Here is a 27,829-nt window from a genome sequence, read left to right as displayed (position 1 = left end):
ACTTCACAACACAAACCCTTCTTTCTAAAACAACTTCACAAAACACAAACCCCTCCTTTCTAAAACAACAACACAAACCCGTTCTTTCTAAAACAACTTTACAACACAAACCCCTTCTTTCTAACACCCCTCCTTTCTATAACAGCTTCACAACACAAACCCCTTCTTTCTAAAACAACTTCACAGCACAACCCATTCTTTCTAAAACAACTTCACAACACATGAACCTGTCCTTTCTAAAACAATTTCACAACACATGAACCTGTCCTTTCTAAAACAACTTTAGTGCAGCTTCCTGTTCAATTTTGGGTAAATTTCTCTTTCTCTCTTCTTCCTCCTTCTTCTCCCTACACTTCTTTTTCTTTTTCTTCTTCTTCTTCTTCTTCTTCTTCATCTTCTTCTTCTTCTTCTTACCTTGGGAATACTAATAATATGAGTCAAACAATGAGCACAAGCATCTAGCAGGAATGTACACATGAGTGAGATCAGAAAGGTATTTTGGACCAGAAGCAGCCAACAAAATGTAAGAGAGAGGAGATTTTGTGTTTGATTCTGCTGCATACAGCTAACCAGTGGAGTTTTTGAAGAAGTGATGTGGTATGATCATTTATTTTTGTTTTAAGAATGATCCTAGAGCAGTGTTTTAGAATCTTTTGAAGTTTCAAGGGTTAGGATTAGTCGTTTCAAGGTTACTTGATTTTTTATCTTGATCCAAATCTAACAGAATATCAGCATCCTTTGTCCAATGTTAAAAGGCATTTATGCCATGATGCTTTCTGTCAAAATTGTTCAGATCAGGTTTTTCTGAGCATTTGTTATTTAGTAGAAATAATTGGTAAGTCTTTTTTTTAAATTTACAATGGCCATATTGGATGGTAGATCAACCTCATTTGTACAAATTTTAAAACCTATTACACCAGAATGCTTTCAATGACTCTTTGGATGACTAATTTTATAGATAGTAACTTGATAAATACAGAAATCAATAATTTAGTTCAGACTTTGAAAAATTATGTGTATCTATCATGTTGGGTACTGCTTTATTGCAAACATAAAATGTAGCATTGATTTTGAGGTATGAGAGGATCTCTGAATGGTTCATTGCATTATGAGGTTCATTTGCATTATGAGGTTCATTGCATTATGAGGTTCATTTGCATTATGAGGTTCATTGCATTATGAGGTTCATTTGCATTCACTTCATGCTGAACCTTTAGTTATTTTAGCTTTTAATTCTACTACACATGGAATTTTCACTAATAGATTTCTTATGATATCTAGGTTTTTCTAAATAAAAATTATTCAACATGGCCACCATGACTGCCATCTTAAAATTCTAATGTTATCACAACTCTGCTTGAACAGAAAGTCATAGTGTTGTAGGGTTTTCACCAAAGAAAATTTTGCCAATCTGACATCCAGTATGTCTGCCACACCAGCCATCTTGAAAATCATATTACTGGTACTCCCTGAATGGAAAATCCTATCTTAAAAATATTGTTATATCTATATACCCCTCTCTAGATCTAGCTATCTCAACATGGTGTTTTCACTCCAGATCTCAACATGGTGTTTTCACTCCAGATCTCAACATGGTGTTTTCACTGATAAAACTTGTTATGAACCTAGTTGGTCCCAAATGAAAGTGATGTCAGTCATACATCCAATATGGCTACCATGATGACTCATAAAAATCTTGTTGTCATTACTGGTACTTTCTCAGAATGGATGATCATTAATTATGTCATGGTGTTTTCACCAAGAGAGTTCTAATGATGACCACCATGTCCAAAATGAAAATGTCGTCAAGTGGACAACCAATATGGCAGTTAATTTGAAAATCTTATTATTGGTGAAGAGTATCAGAGGTGGTTTCAGCACTCACAGGTTAAAAGGAAGGAATGGTCTTTTCTTGATTTCCTGAATATTCTTTCTTGCCTATTAGAGCATCAGTGCCTTCAAGGGACACTTGTTTTCCTCTTGTGTTTACACATTCCCAATCACACCATAATTCCCTGATGTGGGTTGTCCATGGTAATGTTTAATATGCAAGATAGACTTGGCCTTTAACCACAAGGTAAAAGACCCTCTGTAAAATAAATTTGTGAACAAAAAGTGATCCTGAGATAAAGTCAGATATGCATGTTAAATGAACATCATGCTTGTCCATTCAAAACACACCCAGGTGTTAGCTACATAACCCCAGATTTGGCCTTACATAATCAGCTGGCCAATCAGGGTGCATTCCATTTACCCAGTTTATGATTTCAAGCATTGAACTGGCTCTAATTTCATTAAAATTCAGTTTCTCCTTAGATTGAGATTTTATGTTTCAAGTTTATGATTCAGACAGTGTTTTTCTTTACGGTAGAGATAATGTAAAGAATGCAAATTCAGTATGAGTTTTAAAATGTAACACATGGAACCATTTTAGTCTTGAAAAAGAAGAGGAAAGCTTGACAATTTTCTTAGTGCTAAGGCAAGACCTGCTAGGAAAATTCAAGATTTTGTGACTATATTTGAATCCATAATGCCTGTTTAATATTCTGTAAAAAGCATTGTTACCAACCACTAAATAAAGGAGATACTCAAAACTCTAATTTTTTTAGAAAGAAATTCTGTGATATTTAATTAATCTGTGGATGGGTCCATATTCTGCAAACTTTTGGACTAAAAACCTCAGTCTGAAAATTAACATATCAAACTTTGTCAGTCTACAAGTTGAATTTGAATAAATCAGGAATTACAGAACATTTGGATTTTTCTAGTCTCTCTACTCAAGTATCTTGCCATGCCTGATATTCTCAAAACTTTAGAGCAAAACAAACAGACTTTAATTAGAATAAAACCATAAAATAAAAACCTACAGAGTTTACTCAGCAGCCTTGATTATTTAATTACCACATTTTTAATACAGCAGCATAGGTGCACCACAAGTGTCTTCTCTGTTGCAGTTTTGAGCTCAAGTTTCTTGCTGATGTTTCGAGAAAAGTGGACCAGATCTGCTGGCACCTTAAGCAGCAGTAGGTCTGGGTCACTGTTTTTCTGTATTGCCTTAGTGATTTTAAACAGCAATAGCAGTAGGTCTGGGTCACTGCTTTTTATCTCCTTGGTGACTTAAGCAGCAGTAGGTCTGGGTCAATGCATTTTATCTCCTTAGTGACTTTAAACAGCAGTAGGTCTGGGTCTGTGCTTTTTATCTCCTAAGTGACTTGAAGCAGCAGTAGGTCTGGGTCAGTGCATTTTATCTCCTTAGTGACTTTAAGCAGCAGTAGGTCTGGGTCAGTGCTTTTTATCTCCTTAGTGACTTTAAGCAGCAGTAGGTCTGGGTCTATGCTTTTTGTCTCCTAAGTGACTTTAAACAGCAGTAGGTCTGGGTCTGTGCATTTTATCTCCTAAGTGACTTAAACAGCAGTAGGTCTGGGTCTGTGCTTTTTTTTTATCTCCTTAGTGACTTGAAGCAGCAGTAGGTCTGGGTCAGTGCTTTTTATCTCCTTAGTGACTTTAAGCAGCAGTAGGTCTGGGTCTATGCTTTTTGTCTCCTAAGTGACTTTAAACAGCAGTAGGTCTGGGTCTGTGCATTTTATCTCCTAAGTGACTTAAACAGCAGTAGGTCTGGGTCTGTGCTTTTTTTTTATCTCCTTAGTGACTTGAAGCAGCAGTAGGTCTGGGTCAGTGCTTTTTATCTCCTTAGTGACTTTAAGCAGCAGTAGGTCTGGGTCTATGCTTTTTGTCTCCTAAGTGACTTTAAACAGCAGTAGGTCTGGGTCTGTGCATTTTATCTCCTAAGTGACTTAAACAGCAGTAGGTCTGGGTCTGTGCTTTTTTTTTATCTCCTTAGTGACTTGAAGCAGCAGTAGGTCTGGGTCTATGCTTTTTGTCTCCTAAGTGACTTGAAGCAGCAGTAGGTCTGGGTCTGTGCTTTTTATCTCCTTAGTGACTTAAACAGCAGTAGGTCTGGGTCTGCGCTTTTTTTTATCTCCTTAGTGACTTGAAGCAGCAGTAGGTCTGGGTCTGTGCTTTTTATCTCTTAAGTGACTTTAAACAGAAGTAGGTCTGGGTGAGTGCATTTTATCTCCTTAGTGACTTTAAGCAGCAGTAGGTCTGGGTCAATGCTTTTTATCTCATTAGTGACTTTAAACAGCAGTAGGTCTGGGTCAGTACTTTTTATCTCCTTAGTGACTTTAAGCAGCAGTAGGTCTGGGTCTCTGTTTTTTATCTCCTTAGTGACTTATGCAGCAGTAGGCCTGGGTCAATGCATTTTATCTCCTTAGTGACTTTAAGCAGCAGTAGGTCTGGGTTAATGCTTTTTTTATCTCCTTAGTGACTTTAAGCAGAAGTAGGTCTGGGTCAGTGCATTTTATCTCCTTAGTGACTTTAAACAGCAGTAGGTCTGGGTTAATGCTTTTTATCTCCTTAATGACTTTAAGCAGCAGTAGTTCTGGGTCAGTGCTTTTTATCTCCTTAGTGACTTTAAACAGCTGTAGGTCTGGGTCAATGCTTTTTATCTCCTAAGTGACTTTAAACAGCAGTAGGTCTGGGTCAGTGCTTTTTATCTCCTTAGTGACTTTAAGCAGCAGTAGGTCTGGGTGAGTGCATTTTATCTCCTTAGTGACTTTAAGCAGCAGTAGGTCTGGGTCTGTGCTTTTTATCTCATTAGTGACTTGAAGCAGCAGTAAGTCTGGGTCAGTGCTTTTTATCTCCTTAGTGACTTTAAGCAGCAGTAGGTCTGGGTCTATGCTTTTTGTCTCCTAAGTGACTTGAAGCAGCAGTAGGTCTGGGTCTGTGCTTTTTATCTCCTTAGTGACTTAAACAGCAGTAGGTCTGGGTCTGTGCTTTTTTTTATCTCCTTAGTGACTGGAAGCAGCAGTAGGTCTGGGTCTGTGCTTTTTATCTCCTAAGTGACTTTAAACAGCAGTAGGTCTGGGTGAGTGCATTTTATCTCCTTAGTGACTTTAAGCAGCAGTAGGTCTGGGTCAATGCTTTTTATCATTAGTGACTTTAAACAGCAGTAGGTCTGGGTCAGTACTTTTTATCTCCTTAGTGACTTTAAATAGCAGTAGGTCTGGGTCCGTGCTTTTTATCTCCTTAGTGACTTTAAGCAGCAGTAGGTCTGGGTCTCTGTTTTTTATCTCCTTAGTGACTTATGCAGCAGTAGGTCTGGGTCAATGCATTTTATCTCCTTAGTGACTTTAAGCAGCAGTAGGTCTGGGTTAATGCTTTTTTTTATCTCCTTAGTGACTTTAAGCAGAAGTAGGTCTGGGTCAGTGCATTTTATGTCCTTAGTGACTTTAAACAGCAGTAGGTCTGGGTTAATGTTTTTTATCTCCTTAATGACTTTAAGCAGCAGTAGTTCTGGGTCAGTGCTTTTTATCTCCTTAGTGACTTTAAACAGCTGTAGGTCTGGGTCAGTGCTTTTTATCTCCTAAGTGACTTTAAACAGCAGTAGGTCTGGGTCAATGCTTTTTATCTCCTTAGTGACTTTAAGCAGCAGTAGGTCTGGGTGAGTGCATTTTATCTCCTTAGTGACTTTAAGCAGCAGTAGGTCTGGGTCTGTGCTTTTTATCTCCTAAGTGACTTTAAACAGCAGTAGGTCTGGGTCAGTGCATTTTATCTCCTTAGTGACTTTAAACAGCAGTAGGTCTGGGTCAATGCTTTTTATCTCCTTAGTGACTTTAAACAGCAGTAGGTCTGGGTCAATGCTTTTTATCTCCTTAGTGACTTTAAACAGCAGTAGGTCTGGGTCAATGCTTTTTATCTCCTTAGTGACTTTAAACAGCAGTAGGTCTGGGTCAGTGCATTTTATCTCCTTAATGACTTTAAACAGCAGTAGGTCTGGGTCAGTGCTTTTTATCACCTAGTGACTTTAAACAGCAGTAGGTCTGGGTCAGTGCTTTTTATCTCCTTAGTGACTTTAAACAGCAGTAGGTCTGGGTCGATGCATTTTGTCTTTATGTTTATTAAATGTGGATAATTAAGGTAAGCAGAAGCAGAAAGTCAAATATCATCTTTTTATACTTTTTATTACTTTTTGGAGAGGGGGTAATGAACTTCTATATCAGACATGTTGATTTTAAAAACTTGTAAGATATTAAAATATATCACAATGTTTTGTGGTTTATCTGTCAAATAAAATACATCACACAGTTGTATTGGATCTTGACCCTTGTAAAATTTGAGCTAAAATGTTTTGATACCAGGTATAGAGGAAAAACATTTCCATTCCTATATTATGTTTATGAAAACTTGTTTGTGTAAGTCTCTTTTTGATAAAAGAAGCTGTGGGAGTCGTAATTCATCACTAACTTATATAATATATATTAATATTTGGCTACCTGTAAATTTTGTTACCTGTAAGTACTGTGCATGTTTGTTAGATGGAAGTGGTGAAAAAAGTTGTATTCCTCATAATGTCTTATAGATGTGTGGCTTTCTCTGTATGATGCAGTACAATCTATGCTGTCTCTAAATAATTTCTTGCATATGTAAACAAGCAGTTTTTTTTCCCCATATGCCAGCAAGGTAAAATCTAATTATATCAAGAAAAGTGATACCATATATACTTGCTTATAAGTTAAGTCAAACTGCAAACAATAACACACCTGCAGATCAGAGTCTGTCTTGTTTGTTCTAATGATTAATCCTAACAAACTGCACCATAAGATCTGGGTCTGTGCAGTTGGATTCATCTTAAAAGCAAGTATATAGGGTACTCTATGAATAGTACCGCTCCGGTGCCCTAGTGGTTAGAGCATCCACCTCGGATGCAGGAGGTCATGGGTTCGATCCCAGGCTGAGTCATACCAAAGACTTATAAAAATGGTACTAAAAGCTTCCTCGCTTGGCACTCAGAATTAAGAGGTTAGTATTAGGACTGGTCAGCCTGGTGTCACTGTGGATAATGTGACTGGGTGGGATAGCATGCTACATGTCTGCAGCATGATTCCCCGGTGCTAGACATCACTATAAACTGTCACACTGCAGACATCATAGCGATATGACTGAAAAACTGTTAAAGCTATGTTAAAAATCCAAATCACACACACACACACACACACACACTCTATGTATTTGGACTGAGTCCTTGATGCTGTGTATTTGTGTCAACCTGTATACCTTCTGCCAACCTCTTTGGCAGCAAGTAATGCTACCTGTATGCCTAATCAATATCAATCAAATAATGCTACCTGTATGCCTAATTAATGTCAATCAAATAATGCTACCTGTATGCCTAATCAATATCAATCAAATAATGCTACCTGTATGCCTAATCAATATCAATCAAATAATGCTACCTGTATGCCTAATTAATGTCAATCAAATAATTCTACCTGTATGCCTAATCAATATCAATCAAATAATGTTACCTGTATGCCTAATCAATATCAATATCAATCAGATAATGCTACCTGTATGCCTAATCAATATCAATATCAATCAAATAATGCTACCTGTATGCCTAATCAATATCAATATCAATCAAATAATGCTATCTGTATGCCTAATCAATATCAATCAAATAATTCTACCTGTATACCTAATCAATATCAATATCAATCAAATAATGCTACCTTTATGCCTAATCAATATCAATATCAATCAAATAATGCTACCTTTATGCCTAATCAATATCAATATCAGTCAAATAATGCTACCTGTATGCCTAATCAATATCAATCAAATAATGCTACCTGTATGCCTAATCATTATCAATATCAATCAAATAATGCTACCTGTATGCCTAATCAATATCAATATCAATCAAATAATGCTACCTGTATGCCTAATCAATATCAGAGTTGATACAAGAAATCACCATGAACCTTTTTAATGCTATAAGATTTTTTATATTGTTTTAATGTCATGCTTTCTCATACCATTGTCTGACCATTAGGTCATATAAAACTTGTCCCTTTTTTTGCAAAGGTTCATCTGTTTGTATGCAGTTTGGACCAGTGTGCTTAAGATATAAGGGTAAAAAGTCGAAAATGTGGATACAAAGCCCAGTTCTGAAGCTGGTAATTCTCAGCCTAAATAAATCTGGTTTAAAAAAAATTGTTTTTCCACTGTATTTTTTAACACAAGTAGAAACTCATCATTTTAGAACTTCATCTTCCTCCTTGTCTGCAAAACCAACCACCATGGTGTGTCTCAGAGGTGTTGACAGTACATAGCGTTGAACAAGGGTACTACCTGATGACACATAAATGTTGTACATGGGGATAATGAGTAAATAGGGTGCTACCTGATGACACATAAATGTTGTACATGGGGATAATGAGTAAATAGGGTGCTACCTGATGACACATAAATGTTGTACATGGGGATAATGAGTAAATAGGGTGCTACCTGATGACACATAAATGTTGTACATGGGGATAATGAGCAAATAGGGTGCTACCTGATGACACATAAATGTTGTACATGGGGATAAAGAGTAAAAAATAGGGTACTACCTGATGACACATAAATGTTGTACATGGGGATAATGAGTAAATAGGGTACTACCTGATGACACATAAATGTTGTACATGGGGATAATGAGTAAATAGGGTGCTACCTGATGACACGTAAATGTTGTACATGGGGATAATGAGTAAATAGGGTACTACCTGATGACACATAAATGTTGTACATGGGGATAAAGAGTAAATAAGGTACTACCTGATGACACATAAATGTTATACATGGGGATAATGAGTAAATAGCAGGCATTTTATTTTGGTTGGTCAAGTAATCAGACAGTGGTTCTGTAAAGGTATACAAATATGGATGGCATGATTGAACTCTCCATGTCATGTCTTGTCAAAATTTAATACAAATGGGAACAACTCTCCATGTCATGTCTTGTCATAATTTAATACAAATGGAAACAACTCTCCATGTCATGTCTTGTCATAATTTAATACATTGTCTCATGCGTATGCATAATATTCATTTCTTAAAACTTGAATTTCAAAATTTGGGGTCCTGGTGGCCAAGTGGTCTAACATGCTTGCATTTACAGAGCCCTCATGCGCGCGCATGTGCATGTGTGTGTGTGTGTGTGTTTTGGATTTTTTATATAGCTTTAACAATTTCACTTTGATGTCTGCAGTGTGGCTGTTTATAGCAATGTCTACACTGGGGCATTATGCTTCAGACATGAAACATGATGTCCCACCCAGTCACATTATCCTGACACCAGGCAGACCAGTCCTAACACTAACCTCTTAATGCTGAGCCAAGCGAGGCAGCAGCGAGTACCATTTTTAAAAGTCTTTGGTATGACTTGGCCAGGACTCAAACCCATGACCTCCCACATGCAAGGCAGATGCTCTAACCACTTAGGCCACCAAAATGGTCTCATTACTGAGTGAGTTGGAGTCTTGGCTCAGCCAATGTGGGTATTTGAGAAAACTTGCTTAAAGTAGCTTCCCATAGGTTGGTGGTTCTTCCCAGGGTCTTTCTGGGATCTTCCACCAAACATATATTGGCTGCCAGGTATAGTCTGTCATGTGTTAAAATATGACTTATACCATCAAGACTGAATTTCAAAATTGACTTGTTGGACTAAGCAAGGTGGGTGTCATGTACTACACATGAACTAAGAATTGCTCAAGTAGATGGAACTTTGTTATCCACCCATATCAAGGAGATGATACAAATTCTAGCATCTATTGGTTGTTCTTGTGGTAAAATGACATTGATCAAGTGTCCAGTTTCACATATTACAGTCACTGGTAATGTATTTACCTTGGCCAACCAGCCAGTCATATCCCAGTAAGGAACAACTTCTCACTGTGGTAGCTAAATTTATACATTCTGATAATAAAAAAAAGCCTGTGTCATTTTAAAATGAACTTCATAAGCAAGCATTAGAGTTTTTTCTCATCCAATATTTTTAAAATAAAAAATGTCAAGTCTCCATGGGAAAACATAGTAAACCCTTAAACTTCTGTCACTTAGAATGACTGGATTTTTTATCTTTACCCCAAACATTTTAGACTCTACTGTGGTATTTTACCATAAACATCTTATTTTAGTTGTTGTTGTGGGGTTTAACGCCATTTTTCAGCACAAGATAGGCTATACATGGCGGCCTGCATTAATGGTGGAGGAAGAACCTGGGAAAACTCCGGAAAGAACCACCGACCCACGAGAAGCTACTGGCAAGCTTTCTCACATACCAACATTGGCCGAATCCAAGACTTGAACCCATGCAGACAGAAGTGAGATGGCAGTGATCTGTAACGGAGAGCACTTTAGACCACTCGGACACTCGGGGGCCCTATTTTAGTTGTCAAGACTGCTTAGGATTACTATATAGTATAACTGAATCCCGCTACAAACAACAAATATAGGCACCTTGATCTGGCATCATATAATTTTCTGAGAGATCAGTGTCTGTGCTATTTGTCTTACTGACTACTCCTAACAAACTTCAGAGACTCAACTGCTGGCATATTATGGGATGACAGATCTGGGTCTATGCAGTTTGCAGTTGGAGCTGGCTTCTAATCAAGAATATGCAGTACTGGTAATTACGCAGCACACAAGTTTTAAAGCTGGGTTGACCTGTTTGGGTGGTCTGTTTGGTCATTGCATACAGCTAACTGCCATATGGTTGACCTGTTTGGGTGGTCTGTTTGGTCATTGGTTACAGCTAACTCCCATGAGGTTGACCTGTTTGGGCGGTCTTTTGGTCATTGCTTACAGCTAACTGCCATAAGGTTGACCTGTTTGGGTGGTCTGTTTGGTCATTGCATACAGCTAACTGCCATAGGGTTGACCTGTTTGGGTGGTCTGTTTGGTCATTGCTTACAGCTAACTGCCATAAGATTGACCTGTTTGGGTGGTCAGATTGATCTTTGCTAACAGCTAACTGCCATAAGGTTGACCTGTTTGGGTGGTCTGTTTGGTCATTGCATACAGCTAACTGCCATAGGGTTGACCTGTTTGGGTGGTCTGTTTGGTCATTGCTTACAGCTAACTGCCATAAGATTGACCTGTTTGGGTGGTCTGTTTGGTCATTGCTTACAGCTAACTGCCATAAGATTGACCTGTTTGGGTGGTCTGTTTGATCATTGCTAACAGCTAACTGCCATAAGGTTCTTCTACCCCAAGCTTTAAAACACAGATTACAAATTGACAAACTCTGTTTTTTGACTTAAATTAAAAAAACAAAGTAATAAAGTAACAGAAAAAAAAACATATTCATTAATTAGCAAACATTTTCTATTTGAAAGGAAAACTACTTCTCGTATGCAGTCTGATTTTAAGGGTACAATAGAATTAAATCATAACAATGCAGTCTGATTTTAAGGGTACAATAGAATTCAATCATAACAATGCAGTCTGATTTTAAGGGTACAATAGAATTCAATCATAACAATGCAGTCTGATTTTAAGGGTACAATAGAATTCAATCATAACAATGCAGTCTGATTTTAAGGGTACAATAGAATTCAATCATAACAATGCAGTCTGATTTTAAGGGTACAATAGAATTCAATCATAACAATGCAGTCTGATTTTAAGGGTACAATAGAATTCAGTCATAACAATGCAGTCTGATTTTAAGGGTACAATAGAATTCAATCATAACAATGCAGTCTGATTTTAAGGGTACAATAGAATTCAATCATAACAATGCAGTCTGATTTTAAGGGTACAATAGAATTCAATCATAACAATGCAGTCTGATTTTAAGGGTACAATAGAATTCAATCATAACAATGCAGTCTGATTTTAAGGGTACAATAGAATTCAATCATAACAGTGCAGTCTGATTTTAAGGGTACAATAGAATTCAATCATAACAATGCCTCAAAATTAACATGACTCTAGAATCAGAAAATGTTGATAACGATTTTCACTTTTTCAAATTTCACTAAGTTAAAACCCAAACAGTAAATTATTGATGTTGTTTCATTTCTTTTTTTAATTCAAATTTCAACATTTTCAGTTATGATGCAACTTTCTGATACATAGAAAATAAATTTGTTCAGGGTCTGAAAGGACACTTAATCATTTCTATTCTCATTGGGCTACTCTCATTAAATAAAGAATTATTATTAATCTTATTATATTCGTTATTATTATTATTATTTTGAGATGTGATATTCAGTGAAAGGATCATAACTGATTTATGGTCTTATGAACAAATACGTACAGTAAACCCCACATGCAATGAAGACCAAGGAACTCCAAAAAACATATCGTTATATCTGAATTTTGTTATAAACAAGGTCAAATGTTATATGAAACACTGGAAAGAGTGTACTTCGTTATATTCAGTATTTTGTTAAATTTTATTACTTAATAAATGGAGTTTACCATATTAATAAATTTCCAATTTTTAAGACAGTTTTCTTTCTTTAATGTGTCAATCAACATACATCTCAAACTGTTTTATATTTATTATATTTATATATATTTCTATCTCATACAGAAAAGGGTCATATTCAGATTATGATATAATTTATGCACGCTTGCTCTGTGAAGGAATTTCACTACATTGTGCATCTATTATGGACCAGCTTATATTCAAAATATCTTCATTAAGTGAGATTGTGCTTGTGTCTGTTTAAAAATTTTGATATGATTGGTTCAGAATGTGTGTGTGGGGCATTTAAACATAGATTTAAAAAATTTCCAGTCATTTTGCTACCATGTCTGCATTGTGGCAGTTTATAGTGATGTCTAGCACTGGGTCATAATGCCACAGACATGACATCATGTCTCACCCAGTCACATTATCCTGACACCAGGCTGACCAGCCCTAACACTAGCCTCTTAATTCTGAGTGCCAAGTGAGGCAGCTGCTTGTACCAGTGTTATAAGTCTTTGGTATGACTCAGTCAGAGTTTGAACCTGTGATATCCATCATCCCAGGCGCAGATTTTGTGAGCAATGTAAGACCCACTTGGGCCTCTTTTTACCATTTTCAAGCAAAACTGTACAGAGTTATGGGACTTAGAAGTTTGCCCTTTGACAGGGCCATCTTTGTTATATGGATATGTCTAGTTGAGTGAAAAAGACAATAAATTGTATTGGAATCTTTATAGTATTTAGACCCACTTGAGCCTCTTTTTACCATTTTCAAGCAAAACTTTACAGAGTTATGGGACTTAGAAGTTTTCCCCTTTGGCAGGGCCATCTTTGTTATATGGATATGTCTAGCTGAGTGAAAAACACAAAAAATTTTATTGGAATCTTTACAGTATTTAGAAATCATAGTTCCATTTATTTCAAAAAATCAAAATATTCAGAAATCTTTTATTAGTAAAGTAGTCATTGCAGAAAAATGGATGGAGTTATCATGACTAGCTTCAGAGACACCATATGTACTCACTTATAAGTCAGGTCAAACTTCAAACAACAAAGATCATGATCTGCCATAGCATGATGCGCCTGCAGATGAGGATAATGTTGTTTGTTCTACTGATTACTCCTGACAAAGTGCACAGATCCAGATCTGCCAGTGCATTATGTGATAGCAGATATGAGTCTAATTTACAGTTTGTAGTTGGATTAAACTTATAAGTGAGTATAGACAGTATATGATCTTGGTATTTCAAATAAACTTTTAGTTTCAGTCTTCAAAAAAAAAATTTCATTTTTAATTCAAGGCCATGTCTGGGCACTTTCAACGAAATGGGTTGTTTCTATTTTTATCTTTTTTCATAAATCAAGGCTTTCTCTGAGCAATCTGAATGAAATAAAAGAATTTTGCTGACCAGGCTGGAAGGCCAAGTGAGTTTATTGTATTGTCCATTGTTTTATGCATTGTCATATACCCTTCGTTACTATATCAAGTACTGATTTTTAGGTGGTCTCACTATATGGCAGTATTACTCTACGGCTATTATGGACTGCATTATAACAAGGGAGTACTGTAACAAGTACTGATTTTTAGGTGGTCCGACTATATGGCAGTATTACTTTATGGCTCTCATGGACTGCATTATAACAAGGGAGTACTGTAACAAGTACTGATTTTTAGGTGGTCTGACTATATGGCAGTATTACTCTATGGCTCTCATGGACTGCATTATAACAAGGGAGTACTGTAACAAGTACTGATTTTTAGGTGGTCTGACTATATGACAGTATTACTCTATGGCTCTCATGGACTGCATTATAACAAGGGAGTACTGTATAAAATACCAATTTTTAGGTGATCTGACTATATGACAGTATTACTCTATGGCTGTCATGGACTGCATTATAACAAGAGAGTACTGTAACAAGTACCGATTTTTAGGTGGTCTGACTATATGACAGTATTACTCTATGGCTCTCATGGACTGCATTATAACAAGGGAGTACTGTATCAACTTCGGTAACGTTTGAACTATTTTTAACACATCATGGGGAATGAGGGGGGAAAAATAACTGCTATAATGCATTACCAATTTCCTGACTCAGTATCCCCCAAAATAAAGATCAACATTATTCAGAATTTTATTTCACATGGACATTGAAGATAAGGAGAAAGAAAATCACTGCCTCATATGAACAAAGCATGTAGAAAAGAGAGGACATAGAGCAGAAACTTTATGGAAACCAAAGTTAGAATTATTTATTCTGTAAACCTTAAAATGAGCAATTTTCAGTGATTTATTTTAACATAAACCATTTTAAACAGGTTTTAGTGTCAGTTTAAATTGATAAATTTACATACCTTAGTGAATTTCCATTCATAGTTCGTGATGAGACATCCACAGACTTTCTTATTTTACATCCCAGATGGCTCACACTTGTCTGTAATCTGTAAAAAAAATCTTACAGTGTTGTAGTGATACTTTATTTTGTTGTCATGGTATAATTTAGAGTAACCAATCCATTTTACTCTCCTTTAAAATGTGACCCCCAAAGATTTAGTTCTAGATAATGATGAACAGTGTCAACTGTACAGATTGAAATAATATCCTAATGGATTGCCTATATAAGCCATCTCAGTGCCACAGTGCCATATGTCATAAACAATTTTAGGCAATGGAAATTTTAGTTTCTTTTGGGATGGGGGTGGGGGTAATATTTGCATGTTTATTATTTGAAACATAAATGCCAGCTGGTGAATTGATTGCAAGAAACAGTATTTTAAAAATGAAATGAATTAAATGTTTCAAAACTTGAGACAAGATTTGAAATCTGAGGCAGTGTTTTATTTATGACAATTATTATAGAGTTTCTTTATTCTAGTCTTGTATATAATATAATGCAACAAGAGATTGGTATTTGTTTTCTTTGGATGCTAAAATAAATGGTTTCTTTGTTTCTTTTCATTCAATTTATAATTTTAATCTCTCGGATCTTTTTCTGATTTTTAAGCATGGCAGTCAGGATTTCATTAAAAAGGTCATTGGTTTAGTCACACGGTTCAGAAAGGGCAAGTGTTACATTTACTCAGATAACAAGTTCCAATCTGTTATACAAAAGGAGAGTTCTGTAATTTAATAGGGATAATTTCAATTATGCTATTTAAACCTGGTCCTTTGAATTTATTTGACAAGATTTATCTTTATTTTCAGGTTAATGGATATAGCTGAGATTCTAGCTTTAAAGCAGAGGGACAAGTTTCATAGGTGAGAATTTTACACCACTTGCCAGGTGGAATGTCCAGCACAATACATTATATACCATATATACTCACAAGTCAAGTCGGGGCCCCGAGTGGCTGAGTGGTTTAAAGTGCTCTTCGTTACGGATCACTGCCATCTCACCTCTGCGTAGGTTCGAGTCTCAGATTCGGCCAATGTGGGTATGTGAGAAAGCTTGCCAGTAGCTTCTCGAGGGTCGCTGGTTCTTTCTGGGGTTTTCCCGGGTTCTTCCTCCACCATTAATACTGGCCGCCATGTATAGCCTATCGTGTGCTGAAAAATGGCGTTAAACCCTACAACAACAACAACAAGTCAAGTCTAACAGCAAACAACATAGACCCTGTTCTGCTGTCACATAATGTGCTGGCAAATCAGGGTCTTTGTTGTTTGTTATACTGATTGCTTTTAACAAACTGCATAGACCCCAATCTGCTGAAACATGCAGCAGTGGATCGTGGTCTGTGCAGGTTGCAGTTGGATTTGACTTATAAGTGAGTATATATGGTAACAGGTTAGTTTTTGTTTCGTATTAATTTTGATATGTATGTATTTGCAATTAATCAGTCTCCAGTGAAATGTAAATTTCAAATTATTTATGGCAAGTTAAATATAACATAATATCAGCTCACCAAATAAAAGAATGATGCATGACTGTCATTAAATTGGAAGTGAAAACTTTTCTTGACCACAGCACCAAATAAAAGAATACTGCATGACTGTCATTAAACTGGAAGTGAAAACTTTTCTTATATTGATAATAATCCAGTGTATTGTACTATTAGTTTTTCATGGATTATATTTGATCCAGATAATGTCTATTCCTGTATATTGTGACATTTTTGGTCTTTTTCAGGCAAGAACTTTTTGAGTTACCTTTCCATTTGTATCCCCTTGAAGTTTGAAGGGGATATACCGTTTTACCTGTTCTTTTGTTTATGTGTTTCTGGATTCATGTTTTAATATCAGCAATACAAAACCTATTGCTGTTGCTTAGCTAACCTTTCCAGGATGGAAACTACCCGTGTCTGGGTAATGAGAATTCATCTTCTAACAATGTGACTTTCTGGAATATTCCAGGAACCTAACCTTTGTCCTGGTACATGCCCCGTAGTTATATTATCATGGGGATTGACAAACAAATTTCTTGTGATGTCCTGTTGATTTTACATAAATATGGTTCTGATATGACATCTAATATGGCTCCCACACAATGGCCATCTTGAAATCTTGTCACTGCTATTCCTCCTGGTCATATCAACATGAGGATTTTACTAAAATATTTCAGACAATGTCTGCGTGGTCCTAAATGAAAATGATTCTGATCCAATATGGCCACCCATCTAGAATTTCTTTTTATCACTACTCATCCTGAATGTAAAGTCATATTGACATGGGCTTTACGAATAGACTACTTATGATGTGTACTTGGTCCTAAATGAAAATGGCACTGATTTTGAGTCTAATATCACTGCCACTGTGGCCGGCCTAAAAATCTTGTTTCCACTACTTATCCTGTATCAATGATTATACCATCATTGGCTTTCACTAAAAGACTTCTTATAATGTTTTGTTGATCTTAAAATAAAATGGTGCTGATCTGACATCCAATATATGGCTGTCTTCAGAATCATGTTTTAGCTTCTCCTCTGAAAGGACCATGGGGTTTTCATCAGAAGAGTTATTGTGGTGTCTACTTGGTCCTAAATGAAAATGTCTAACCCTCAACATGGCCAATATGGTGACTATCTTGAAAATATTGTTATATATACTCCTAAATGGATGAATTTATCAACATGGATTTTTCACCAAAAGACTTCCAGTTAATCCTGGATAAAAATGGTGCCACTTGTACATGCAACAATGGCTGTTGTGAAAATCTTGCTGTCACTACTCCACCTGAATGGATGATCATTATGACATGGGATTTTCAGCAATATTCCTAAATAAAATGGTGCCAGTTTGACTGACAATCTGTCCACCATAGCAGCTAATTTGAAGAACTTGTTACCACTGAAGAATATTAGAAATCTTTAACACTCAGCAGTTTCTAGGAAGAAATGGTCCTAATTGTCTTAGAAGTGATTGATTCAGCCTTGCTTTGAGTCCCATGGAACTCGGAGCAGGGTGGGCTCAGTCTCATAAGCAGTCAGGGAGTGAATTGTGCTTGTCCATGAGGAAGGAGCAGCAATCTCTCCACTCATAAAGGACAGAAAAGAATCACAACCCTATCTGTGTGAGGGAGGAACAGCACAATCATTGTCCCAAGCCCATTTTCAGTGGCAGGATCAAGCCAACCAGTATCATTGTCCCAAACCCATTTTCAGTGGCAGGATCAAGCCAACGAGTAAAGGAAGAACAGCATTCCAAGTATTAACAAAGGCTTTTCCTTTAGATCGGAGTCGTCACTGGTCATGAAAGTCTCCTTAGCACAGGGATAAGGATTTGATCAAGTGACACCAATCACCACCACACTAACATTGAAGAGTCAGGATTCAGGCTAGAAAGGGGATTGGACTAGCATCCCCTATTTCCCTATTATCCCACTCAATCTCTATGCAATGAAGTGATTGGTTCATCACTTTTATGCATCCATGAGCTTCAGGCCCTTTGCCTCAAGCTAGGAAGGTCATTGTTGCAGCCGACAGATTTGTCTTTATCCTCTCATGTAGTAGAGATTGAAGAGGGAGGAGGGGCAAGGCCTCTTCTTCCAAACAACCCAGGAGGATCGCGAGATGTTCTGGCCCTTCTGTGGTTAATGGCCACTTGGGACGGTACCCTTACTCTGCTTGAGAAGTTAAGGGTCAAGAATGATGATGATAAACCTTCAGTCCTCATGGACTCTCATGAGTTCATTTCAGAGTAGGTTGTAGTAGCACCCTCTCCCTTCTGGTACTCTTCCTTCTCCCAACCATCATTTCAGATTATGGAGGAGGAAGAGATTTGTTTTTTGACAGGGCAGTTAATGATGTTTACCATTTCCTATCCCAGATTTGTGTCCCAAGCCTTCATGCTCAGACACAAATTCTCCTCCTTTTGGGGAAACTCTGTGGTGTTGTGCAAGGGTCAGGAGTTTGATGGGGGATATTCTTGCTATAAGGTTCCCGCTCCTGCCCAGCTCCATAAACCTCCCTATCTGGATACTGGATCATCACATGTTGGTATTTCCTCTGAAAACTCTGCCCACCCCTTAATCAAGACACTAAAGACCTTCGAGTTAAAGGCTATGGAACTGGTTACCATAGCCTGACATGCTGAAGGAGAGACATTATGTCGCCAGTTGTCCTTAAACACCTACTGGAGGCAGAGGTCAAAACATCTTGACATGCACTGCCCATGTCCATGGTCCTAACAGTGGAACTCATCCACCTCTGCTAGATTGCTGCTTTGTACACTTCCAGGTTCTTACTACAGTAGAATATGAACTTTCTGAGGGATGCTTCTCTTGAGGCAGAGACCCTCTTTGGAAGTCTCGTTCCTTCTGTGGCTTATCTGTACCTCAGGGACCAACAACAACAATCCCTTGTATCTGCGCCTATCCCATCAAGATTGACTAGTAAATGGGGTCACCCCAACTGTTTCCAGGTTTGTCAACTGAGTTTTTCAAAGCCATGTTGTTACAGTCAAAAAAGCAACCCTATTTCAGACCTCCTTCGTGGCAATCAAATCCCAGCAGAAATCACCAAAGAGGCCAAAGTAGGTAGTTTGCTCTTCTGCCTTTCTTAAGGAGGTAGGATGGGGCAGCCCTATGACTCGCTCCCTCTACCTCTTCATTAGTGTGTTCCTCATCCATTAACTCCAGTTGGTACCAGATTGTCACTCTTTTTTCAGATGCTTAGTTAAATATAACACTTGATAGTTAGGTCCTCTAAAACTGTCACACATGCCCTTCTGGGCGCATGCGACATAATTCCAATCAATCAATCCTCTCAATCATAAATGGAAAATAAGGGTTGAGTCCTGATAACTTCCTCCTCTAGCAATTATCCCATGTGGTTTCACCATTTGAATCTGGTGTGGTTAAAGGAAGAGTGCACTCCCTTTTTCAGAAGGATGTAGTGGAGAGGATGTAAATGACCAGTTTCATGCTTTCTACCTAACGGATTTTCCTTGTTCCCAAAAGGGCTGGGAAGTTCCATCTTAAGATGGATTTTTCCATCCCAAACTTTAGCAGGAGGAATCTTTCAAGATGGAGACCACACCTCCAGTCAGAAATTCCATAACGCCTGGTGACTGGACAGTCATGATTGACTTTCAGGATGTGTACCTCCACATCCCAATCTTTCCTTCTAAAAGGAAGTACTTACCAGTTTTACATGGTAAGGAGATCTTCCAACCCAGAGCATTTACCAGAGTCATGGGAGTAGTTGCCATTGACCTGAGGTCACTGGGGATCCTGCTCTTCCAGCATTTCAATGACTAGTTGACCCACAATGTTCAGTTAGTGTCCTCAGCCAAGATCTGGTTCTCTGTTCATGAGAAATCAGAGCTGATTCCATCTAAAGATTTTGTATATATGGGGAGATTTAGTATAATAGATGATTAGTCCTTGTCATGCATGACATAGAGGACAAGATCTTGACCCAGCTAGAGGTGTTGAGAGCCAAGGCCACATCAATGGCTAGTCTATTTCTTTCTCTCCTGCAGACTTTGACCATGGCAGACTACACATGTACCCTCTCCAGTTTCTTAATATGGAAAACTGGAAACTGCACAGGGATCCTCTGAATGTATAGATTTCTCGTTTTCAGGGTTTCGACCATCATCTGATTTGGTAAACAAATCATTTCTTGTTTCTGGCCTGATACCCCCATACATGACACCAAACCCCACTCCTGTCTTATTGCAGACATGTCAGATTCAGGTTGTGGTGCTCGTCTGGAGCCAGAAGGACTGGTTTTTCAGGGTTTGAAATCCCAAGAAGAATCTGTTCTCAACATCAACTATTTGGAAATCATGGCAAATCTTGAATGCATCAACAAAATAAGAGGTCACTGCATGATGGTTTTCTCCAGAAACATGCTAGTGATAGCATACATCAGGAGACAAGGAGGCACACATGCACCTTCTCTCTGCATAGAGGTTTGGAACCTCCTTCACTTAGCAACCTTAGAAGGGATTGTCATCTGACTTCATCATATTCCTGGCAAAATGAATAATTTGGCAGACAGTCTTTCAGTCAAGGTGACAATAGTCCATTCAGAACAGTTACTACTCCTATCCATAGCAGATTCCCTATTCAGATTTTGGAGGACACCATTGGTGGACTTGTTTGTGATAAGGCTAAACAACAAGCTCCTTTTTTTTCATGTTTCCTAGTCCCCATCCAGAGAAGTGTGATTGTTTGCTTGCACCTTTCCACTCTTCAAAATGATCCCACACAGGTACTTGAGAAAGTAAGGACCTCCACTGCTCAGCTCATTTTGATAGCCCATCTGTGGTTTCAGTGACTGTGTTCAACAGTGTTCTCAACTTGCTGGTAGACCAGCCCAGGAAATTACCCAGGAAGAGGGACATCTATCAGAGCACAGGGGATCTCTTCTGCTCAACAGCCTTCATTTTCTTCACCTTCAGACTTGGCTCATCTCATGTGATCTCTCTGCAAGAACAAAGGTTTCGAGGCAAGTGGATGAGTCAAGCCAGGAGACATTCCACATCCATTGCCTGTGATGCCAAGTGGTGAATCTTTTGCAGTTGGTGCAGTTAGCTGTGAGTGCAGTGGGTGAAATTCTTCTCTTCCTTTTTGAAGAGAAACAATGCTCTGCTTCTACCATCAAGCAGTATAGGGCAACCCTTTCCAACATGCTGAAATATTCTGAAGGTCCAGCCATGGTTTAGGATTCCATATTGCCAGCCAGATGAGGCATTTCAAGCTACAGAGACCAGTGTCTCATTCTCTAATGCTGAAATGCAATCACATGTGTTTCTTCATTTGTTTGTTATGCATTCATTACACCCTCAGTATCTTGGACCCTATTTCACCTGAGGTCATGAAACTTGGAAGAAGGATGCATCTCAAGGTGATTTACTAAGTCACTACAAGAGTAGGTTACTGTGACCTACATGTCTTGATTTAGTGACTTATGTATTTTTGTCATATTTTCATTACACTCCCAATATCATGGACCCTATCAAAAGACTCCTCAAACTTTGTGTAGATGCAGGAATTTAAATTGGCTTTATCAGAAAAGGTTACTGTGACCAAAATTTCATGTTATAGTGACTTTATATTTTCAGCATCAATTCACTCATCATATTCTTAATATCTTAGACACTATTTTACTTTCACTCATTAAAATTGGCATGTGGATGCACCAGCATTACAAAACTAGAACTGTATATTGTCAGATACTCCACTTCTATTGGTTTAGGGGATTAATGTTGACAGGTGAACTCCTTTTAGATAACTGTTGTTACTTAATCGCACATTTTTTGTGTTACACCATTTGAGATATCTTTATATTTTATTACATGTATTTTATGATTAGATGATGTGATGCAGACAAAACTGGACTATCGGATAAGTTGGAACTTTTAACATAACTACATAACTACTTGGACATATAAACAGCACAGTAGACATGATGACAAGTATTTTAAACTCATCAAAGAACACTTCTAATGCTGCAAGGTAGCATGTAAGTTTTGAAAAATTGTATTAACTGTGCTGTTTATAGAGCAGAAGACCTTATGGGATGGTGTGTTGTTCATCATCAATCATCTGTTCATGCATTAGCACAAGTTTGTTATCATTACTCTTCCAAACACTTGGAGGATTGCCTTGAAAATTTACAAACAATTATCCCAAGGTCTACTTTATCCTAAATGATAATGCTGCTGTTCGGATATCCAATGTAAACGCAACATCAGCCATATTGAAAATCTTGCCACTTCTCCTCATGAATGGCTTTTCACTGAAAGATGTCTTATAATGTCTTGTTGGTCCTACATGAAAATGGTGCTGATTTGCAATCTAATATGGCCCCAACTCATTTTATTGTTAATCCTTAGCAGAAGTTGATATACAATTGTATAATCATTATCTGCTATGTCACATATAGATGTGAGATTTATCAAATAAGTACTTTCAGAATTATCTCCCCCATTTGAATTTTTTAGCCATTCATATCTCACGAATTGTGTGAAATATATTTATCAAACTTGGTATGTATACATATTTACACTAGATGATGTGTTGCAAACAAAAGTGTGGTATGTTGGGTAGTTACTTTGGAATTATCTCTCCTTTTAAGAAATATGTGCTCTTTATATATCCTGAACTGTTTCACATATCTTTGTGCAATTTTATATGAATCTGCATCACGACTAGACATTGTGATGTGGCGTGCAAAAGTACGCTATGTCCAAGTTAATTTTTTAAGTTCCACTGGTCGTACACATGAAGTACTTATGGGATGGCTGTTACATATCGTCCAATATCCATATCTTTGCTATCAGTGCTCCTCCTAAAACTTTACACCTTTATGTCAAAGTCTAACCGGTCCTAAATGAAACATGCTGCTGCTCAGATATCCAATATGGCAACTGATGAATGGATTGTGTTTTGACTAAAAGACTTCTTATAATGTCCAGCTGGAGTAAATGAAAATAGTGCTGATCTGATATCCAATATGGCCACCACAGTGATCATCCTGAAAATCTTGTTATCATGACTTCTTCTGAATGAATATTCATATCAGCATGGGTTTTCATGACAAGACAGTTTACGATGTCTAGCTGGTCCTAAATGAGAATTGTGCTGATCTGACATAAAACATGGTCTCCATATCAGTGTACTTCAAAGTCATGTTATTGCTCCTTAATGGAAATCATATCAGCATGGGAATTTCACTAGAAGACTTCTTATGATGTCAGGTTTCGGAAATATTGATACAAACATTCAGATCTTGAATATTTATCCCCAGTCTCCACAGGCTGATAAGTTTCAAAGATTTCCATTCATCTGTACAAACTTTTGTGAAGAGATTCTTTTCACGCGAATTGCACAAATTTTACTGTCATGGTAAATTCTGTATTTCTTTCTTTTTTTAATTTCTAGAGATTTCCAGTTCCTTTACATGACAGATCTCGAAACAGCCAATAGCATCACAGTCAGCTTTCTGGACTTGCCCAGTGTCCTAGTGCTGGACCCACTGACCCATCTCTACTACATTCCACAGGAAAATGTAGCAGACATCACTCTGGATTCTTTCACTGCATTTCTGCACGATGTAAAAGCTGACAAATTAAGTGTAAGATTTTCATCTATTGCTAACATTAATGACTTCACCTGCTTCAGAGTTCTTTGCTGTGACCCCACACATGCCCACCCAACCACACCCCACCCAATACGCCACACACCCCAAAATAAAGGCTGGTGGGGTGGCGTGGGAATTGTGTTGGAGAAAAGTGAGTCAACCCAAATCTATTAAAATTTATTGCTGCCAAAATATCAGCCAATTCTTTATCAGGTTTAGATTTAAACTTGCTTTAGCAACTATTTCTATAAAAAAAAATTGTGTCCGCACTCAGGTCTATGAAATAATTGCCCTCTTTGAAAGAGTGTTTGAGAAAAAAAAATAGAAGACCTCATGCCAGGTCCTATAATCACAGAAACTGAAATCTAGACCAAAAGTGTGTAAAACAAGGACCAAACAATCATGCAGATATGTAAAGCAAAGAATTCTGAAGCTAATTCAGAAACTTACATTATTCTGCAATTTATTTAAAACAGAAAGTGAACATTTTATACATTTTAACTTTTGATGCAGATTTTGTGCTGAAGATGTCTTATAGTCAAAAATCAGAGTATAGGCAATTAACTCTTATCTCAGAAGACTAAATATGACTTCAATTTTACAGAAAGATGTACACTAAACATTTGATATTGAGTCTAGCTCTAGTCCAAATGAAGTTTTACAAGACCAATGATTTTCAAATTTGAACACAAATTAAGTTTTTGTGTGTGTACAGGTGGTCTTGTGAGTACAAGATGTTGTAGGTTATCTTTATGACAATTTTGTGAGTGCAGAGTATGTTGTAGGTTATCTTTATGACAATTTTGTGAGTACAAAGTATGTTGTAGGTTATCTTTATGACAATGTTGTGAGTACAAGGCATGTTATAGGTTATCTTTATGACAATTTTGTGAGTACAAGGCATGTTGTAGGTTATCTTTATGACAATTGTAAATTGTCACAATCTAGATGTTCTGCTATAAATGTTGCCACCATAAGAGTAATAGAAACTTTGATTAATTTGCTCTTAATTAAAAGGTGCATTGAGTTGTTATATTGCATTTGACATGAATGGTACAATAACTTTGTTATCATGTATTTTTTAAAGGTACAGTGACTTTGTTATAATGCATTTACATGAAAGTCACAGTGACTTTGTTATCATGCATTTGTCATGAAAGGTACAGTGACTTTGTTATAATGCATTTGTCATGAAAGGTACAGTGACTTTGTTATAATGCATTTGTCATGAAAGGTACAGTGACTTTGTTATAATGCATTTGTCATGAAAGGTACAGTGACTTTATTATAATGCATTTGACATGAAAGGTACAGTGACTTTGTTATAATGCATTTGACATGAAAGTCACAGTGACTTTGTTATCATGCATTTGTCATGAAAGGTACAGTGACTTTGTTATAATGCATTTGTAATGAAAGGTACAGTGACTTTGTTATAATGCATTTGTCATGAAAGGTACAGTGACTTTGTTATGATGCATTTGTTACGAAAAGGTACAGTGACTTTATTATAATGCATTTGACATGAAAGGTACAGTGACTGTTATAATGCATTTGTCATGAAAGGTACGGTGACATTGTTATAATGCATTTGCCATGAAAGGTACAATAACTATTATAATGCATTTGTCATGAAAGGTACAGTGAGTTTGTTATGATGCATTTGACATCAAAAGGTACAGTGACTTTGTTATGATGCATTTGTCATGAAAGGTACAGTGACTTTATTATAATGCAGTTGATGTGAAAGGTACATTGACTTTGTTATAATGCATTTGTCATGAAAGGTACAGTGACTTTGTTATGATGCATTTGTCATGAAAGGTACAGTGACTTTATTATAATGCATTTGACATGAAAGGTACAGTGACTATTATAATGCATTTGTCATGAAAGGTACAGTGACTTTGTTATGATGCATTTGTTATGAAAGGTACAGTGAATTTGTTCTGCTGCATTTGATATAACAGGTACAGTGAATTTGTTCTATTGTATTTGACATAACAGGTACAGTGACTTTGTTCTATTGCATTTGACATAACAGGTACAGTGACTTTGTTCTATTGCATTTGACATAACATGTACAGTGACTATGTTCTATTGCATTTGTCATAACATGTACAGTGACTTTGTTCTATTGCATTTGACATAACAGGTACAGTGACTTTGTTCTATTGCATTTGACATAACAGGTACAGTGACTTTGTTCTGTTGCATTTGACGTAACAGGTACAGTGACATTGTTCTATTGCATTTGACGTAAGAGGTACAGTGACTTTGTTATAATGCATTTGACATAACAGGTACAGTGAGTTTGTTCTATTGCATTTGACATAACAGGTACAGTGACATTGTTCTATTGCATTTGACATAACAGGTACAGTGACTTTGTTATAATGCATTTGACATAACAGTTACAGTGACTTTGTTCTATTGCATTTGATATAACAGGTACAGTGACATTGTTCTATTGCATTTGACATAACAGGTACAGTGGCATTGTTCTATTGCATTTGATATAACAGGTACAGTGACTTTGTTCTATTGTATTTGACATAACAGGTACAGTGACTTTGTTATATTGCATTTGATATAACAGGTACAGTGACTTTGTTCTATCGCATTTGACACAACAGGTACAGTGACATTGTTCTATTGCATTTGATATAACAGGTACAGTGATTTTGTTATAATGCATTTGACATAACAGTTACAGTGACTTTGTTCTATTGCATTTGACATGACAGGTACAGTGACATTGTTCTATTGCATTTGACATGACAGGTACAGTGACATTGTTCTATTGCATTTGATATAACAGGTACAGTGACTTTGTTCTATTGCATTTGACATAACAGGTACAGTGACTTTGTTATATTGCATTTGATATAACAGGTACAGTGACTTTGTTCTATTGCATTTGACATAACAGGTACAGTGACTTTGTTCTATTGCATTTGAAATAACAGGTACAGTGAATTTCTTGTTTCATTGTTAAGACTTTATGGTCTGAAGCTTAGTTACAGAGAAAAGCAAGTTTTGTAAAATTTTACAAATAATTAGTTTCCCCAGAGTACAATGTGAAAATTTAAAAAGAACTTATATTATTGTCATTTAAATCCTAAATAGTCCTAAAAGTTTTATCACAAGTCCAAAATTTATAAAGTTTCATGTGAATACTAGTGATATTCCAAATAAGTTCCAATATTTAATATGTTGATGTGCCTGTAGTGTTGCACATGGTAATGTGCCTGTGGCCTGAATTGTGATGATGTGCTAACAGTCTTTTGATATATCACAATAATATAATCCAGAAATGTTCTTGTGTGAATTTCACAATAATTCCAAAGTAATGTTCCAGTCCAAGAATATTATTGATGTGCACTTTATATTTCCAGTGAATAAATAATTCCACCCAAATGAAATACTGAGCATAAGACCAGTTCTGCTCAAGATGTTAATGCAAGAATGAGTAATTTCTCAAGTAAACAACATTATATAAAAAGCTAAGACACAAAAATGGAACCAGCATGAAGGTCAAAAGTTCATTTCTAGCACATTATAACTGTCAACAAGATGAAATGTGTTACTTAAATTATACTTTTTTAAAAACATGGTAAACATCAGGTAGACCAGGTTTTTCATGGGGGAATTCCAGTGCCCTAGGCTTGGATTAAGATAATCCTGTTTTCATTATTTAATAGTGAACTGAATATTTTGTCCACACTCATATAATTCTTTTTAGCTATGTATTATGTTGTCCCTAATCAGGTACACATTGAAGTCAGTTATCAAAACACGGTTGGTATTTAATTAGGTTCTCAGAGAAATGCTCACAGACATAGCTGTTATGGTAGATTGACGCATTTTATGTTTAATTACAAGAGGACACAAAAGGAACTAAAAGATAGAACTAGAACAAATTTCATTTGATAAAAAAATTATTTAATTTGTATTTATTTCTTAAAGTACTGCCTCAACTCGGCA

At 36.8% G+C, this 27,829-nt stretch overlaps 2 protein-coding genes across 3 annotated transcripts in view; one reads left to right on the top strand and one right to left on the bottom strand.

Annotated features, from left to right (window-relative positions):
* The window catches only part of LOC149787367 (techylectin-5A-like), a 206,924-nt gene extending 192,236 nt beyond the window's left edge, over positions 1–14,688 (bottom strand). The window contains exon 1 of the mRNA XM_089977947.1: positions 14,669–14,688. The gene's annotated coding sequence lies outside the window, so the exon portion shown is untranslated. The remainder of the gene's footprint in view (positions 1–14,668) is intronic.
* Positions 1–27,829, top strand: part of LOC149787366 (protein disulfide-isomerase TMX3-like) — a 337,613-nt gene that overhangs the window by 271,866 nt on the left and 37,918 nt on the right. For both annotated transcript variants that reach the window (XM_089977943.1, XM_089977942.1), the window contains 2 exons: positions 15,519–15,572; positions 23,644–23,836. In XM_089977943.1, coding sequence (XP_089834069.1) covers positions 15,519–15,572; positions 23,644–23,836 — 247 coding nt within the window. The remainder of the gene's footprint in view (positions 1–15,518; positions 15,573–23,643; positions 23,837–27,829) is intronic.

Source organism: Sinohyriopsis cumingii, chromosome 12, assembly GCF_028554795.1.
Source record: "Sinohyriopsis cumingii isolate HCF-2022 chromosome 12, ASM2855479v2, whole genome shotgun sequence".
Lineage (NCBI taxonomy): Eukaryota > Metazoa > Mollusca > Bivalvia > Unionida > Unionidae > Sinohyriopsis > Sinohyriopsis cumingii.
The sequence above is the reverse complement of the archived record's forward strand: the minus strand, read 5'-3'. Positions and strand labels throughout refer to the sequence as shown.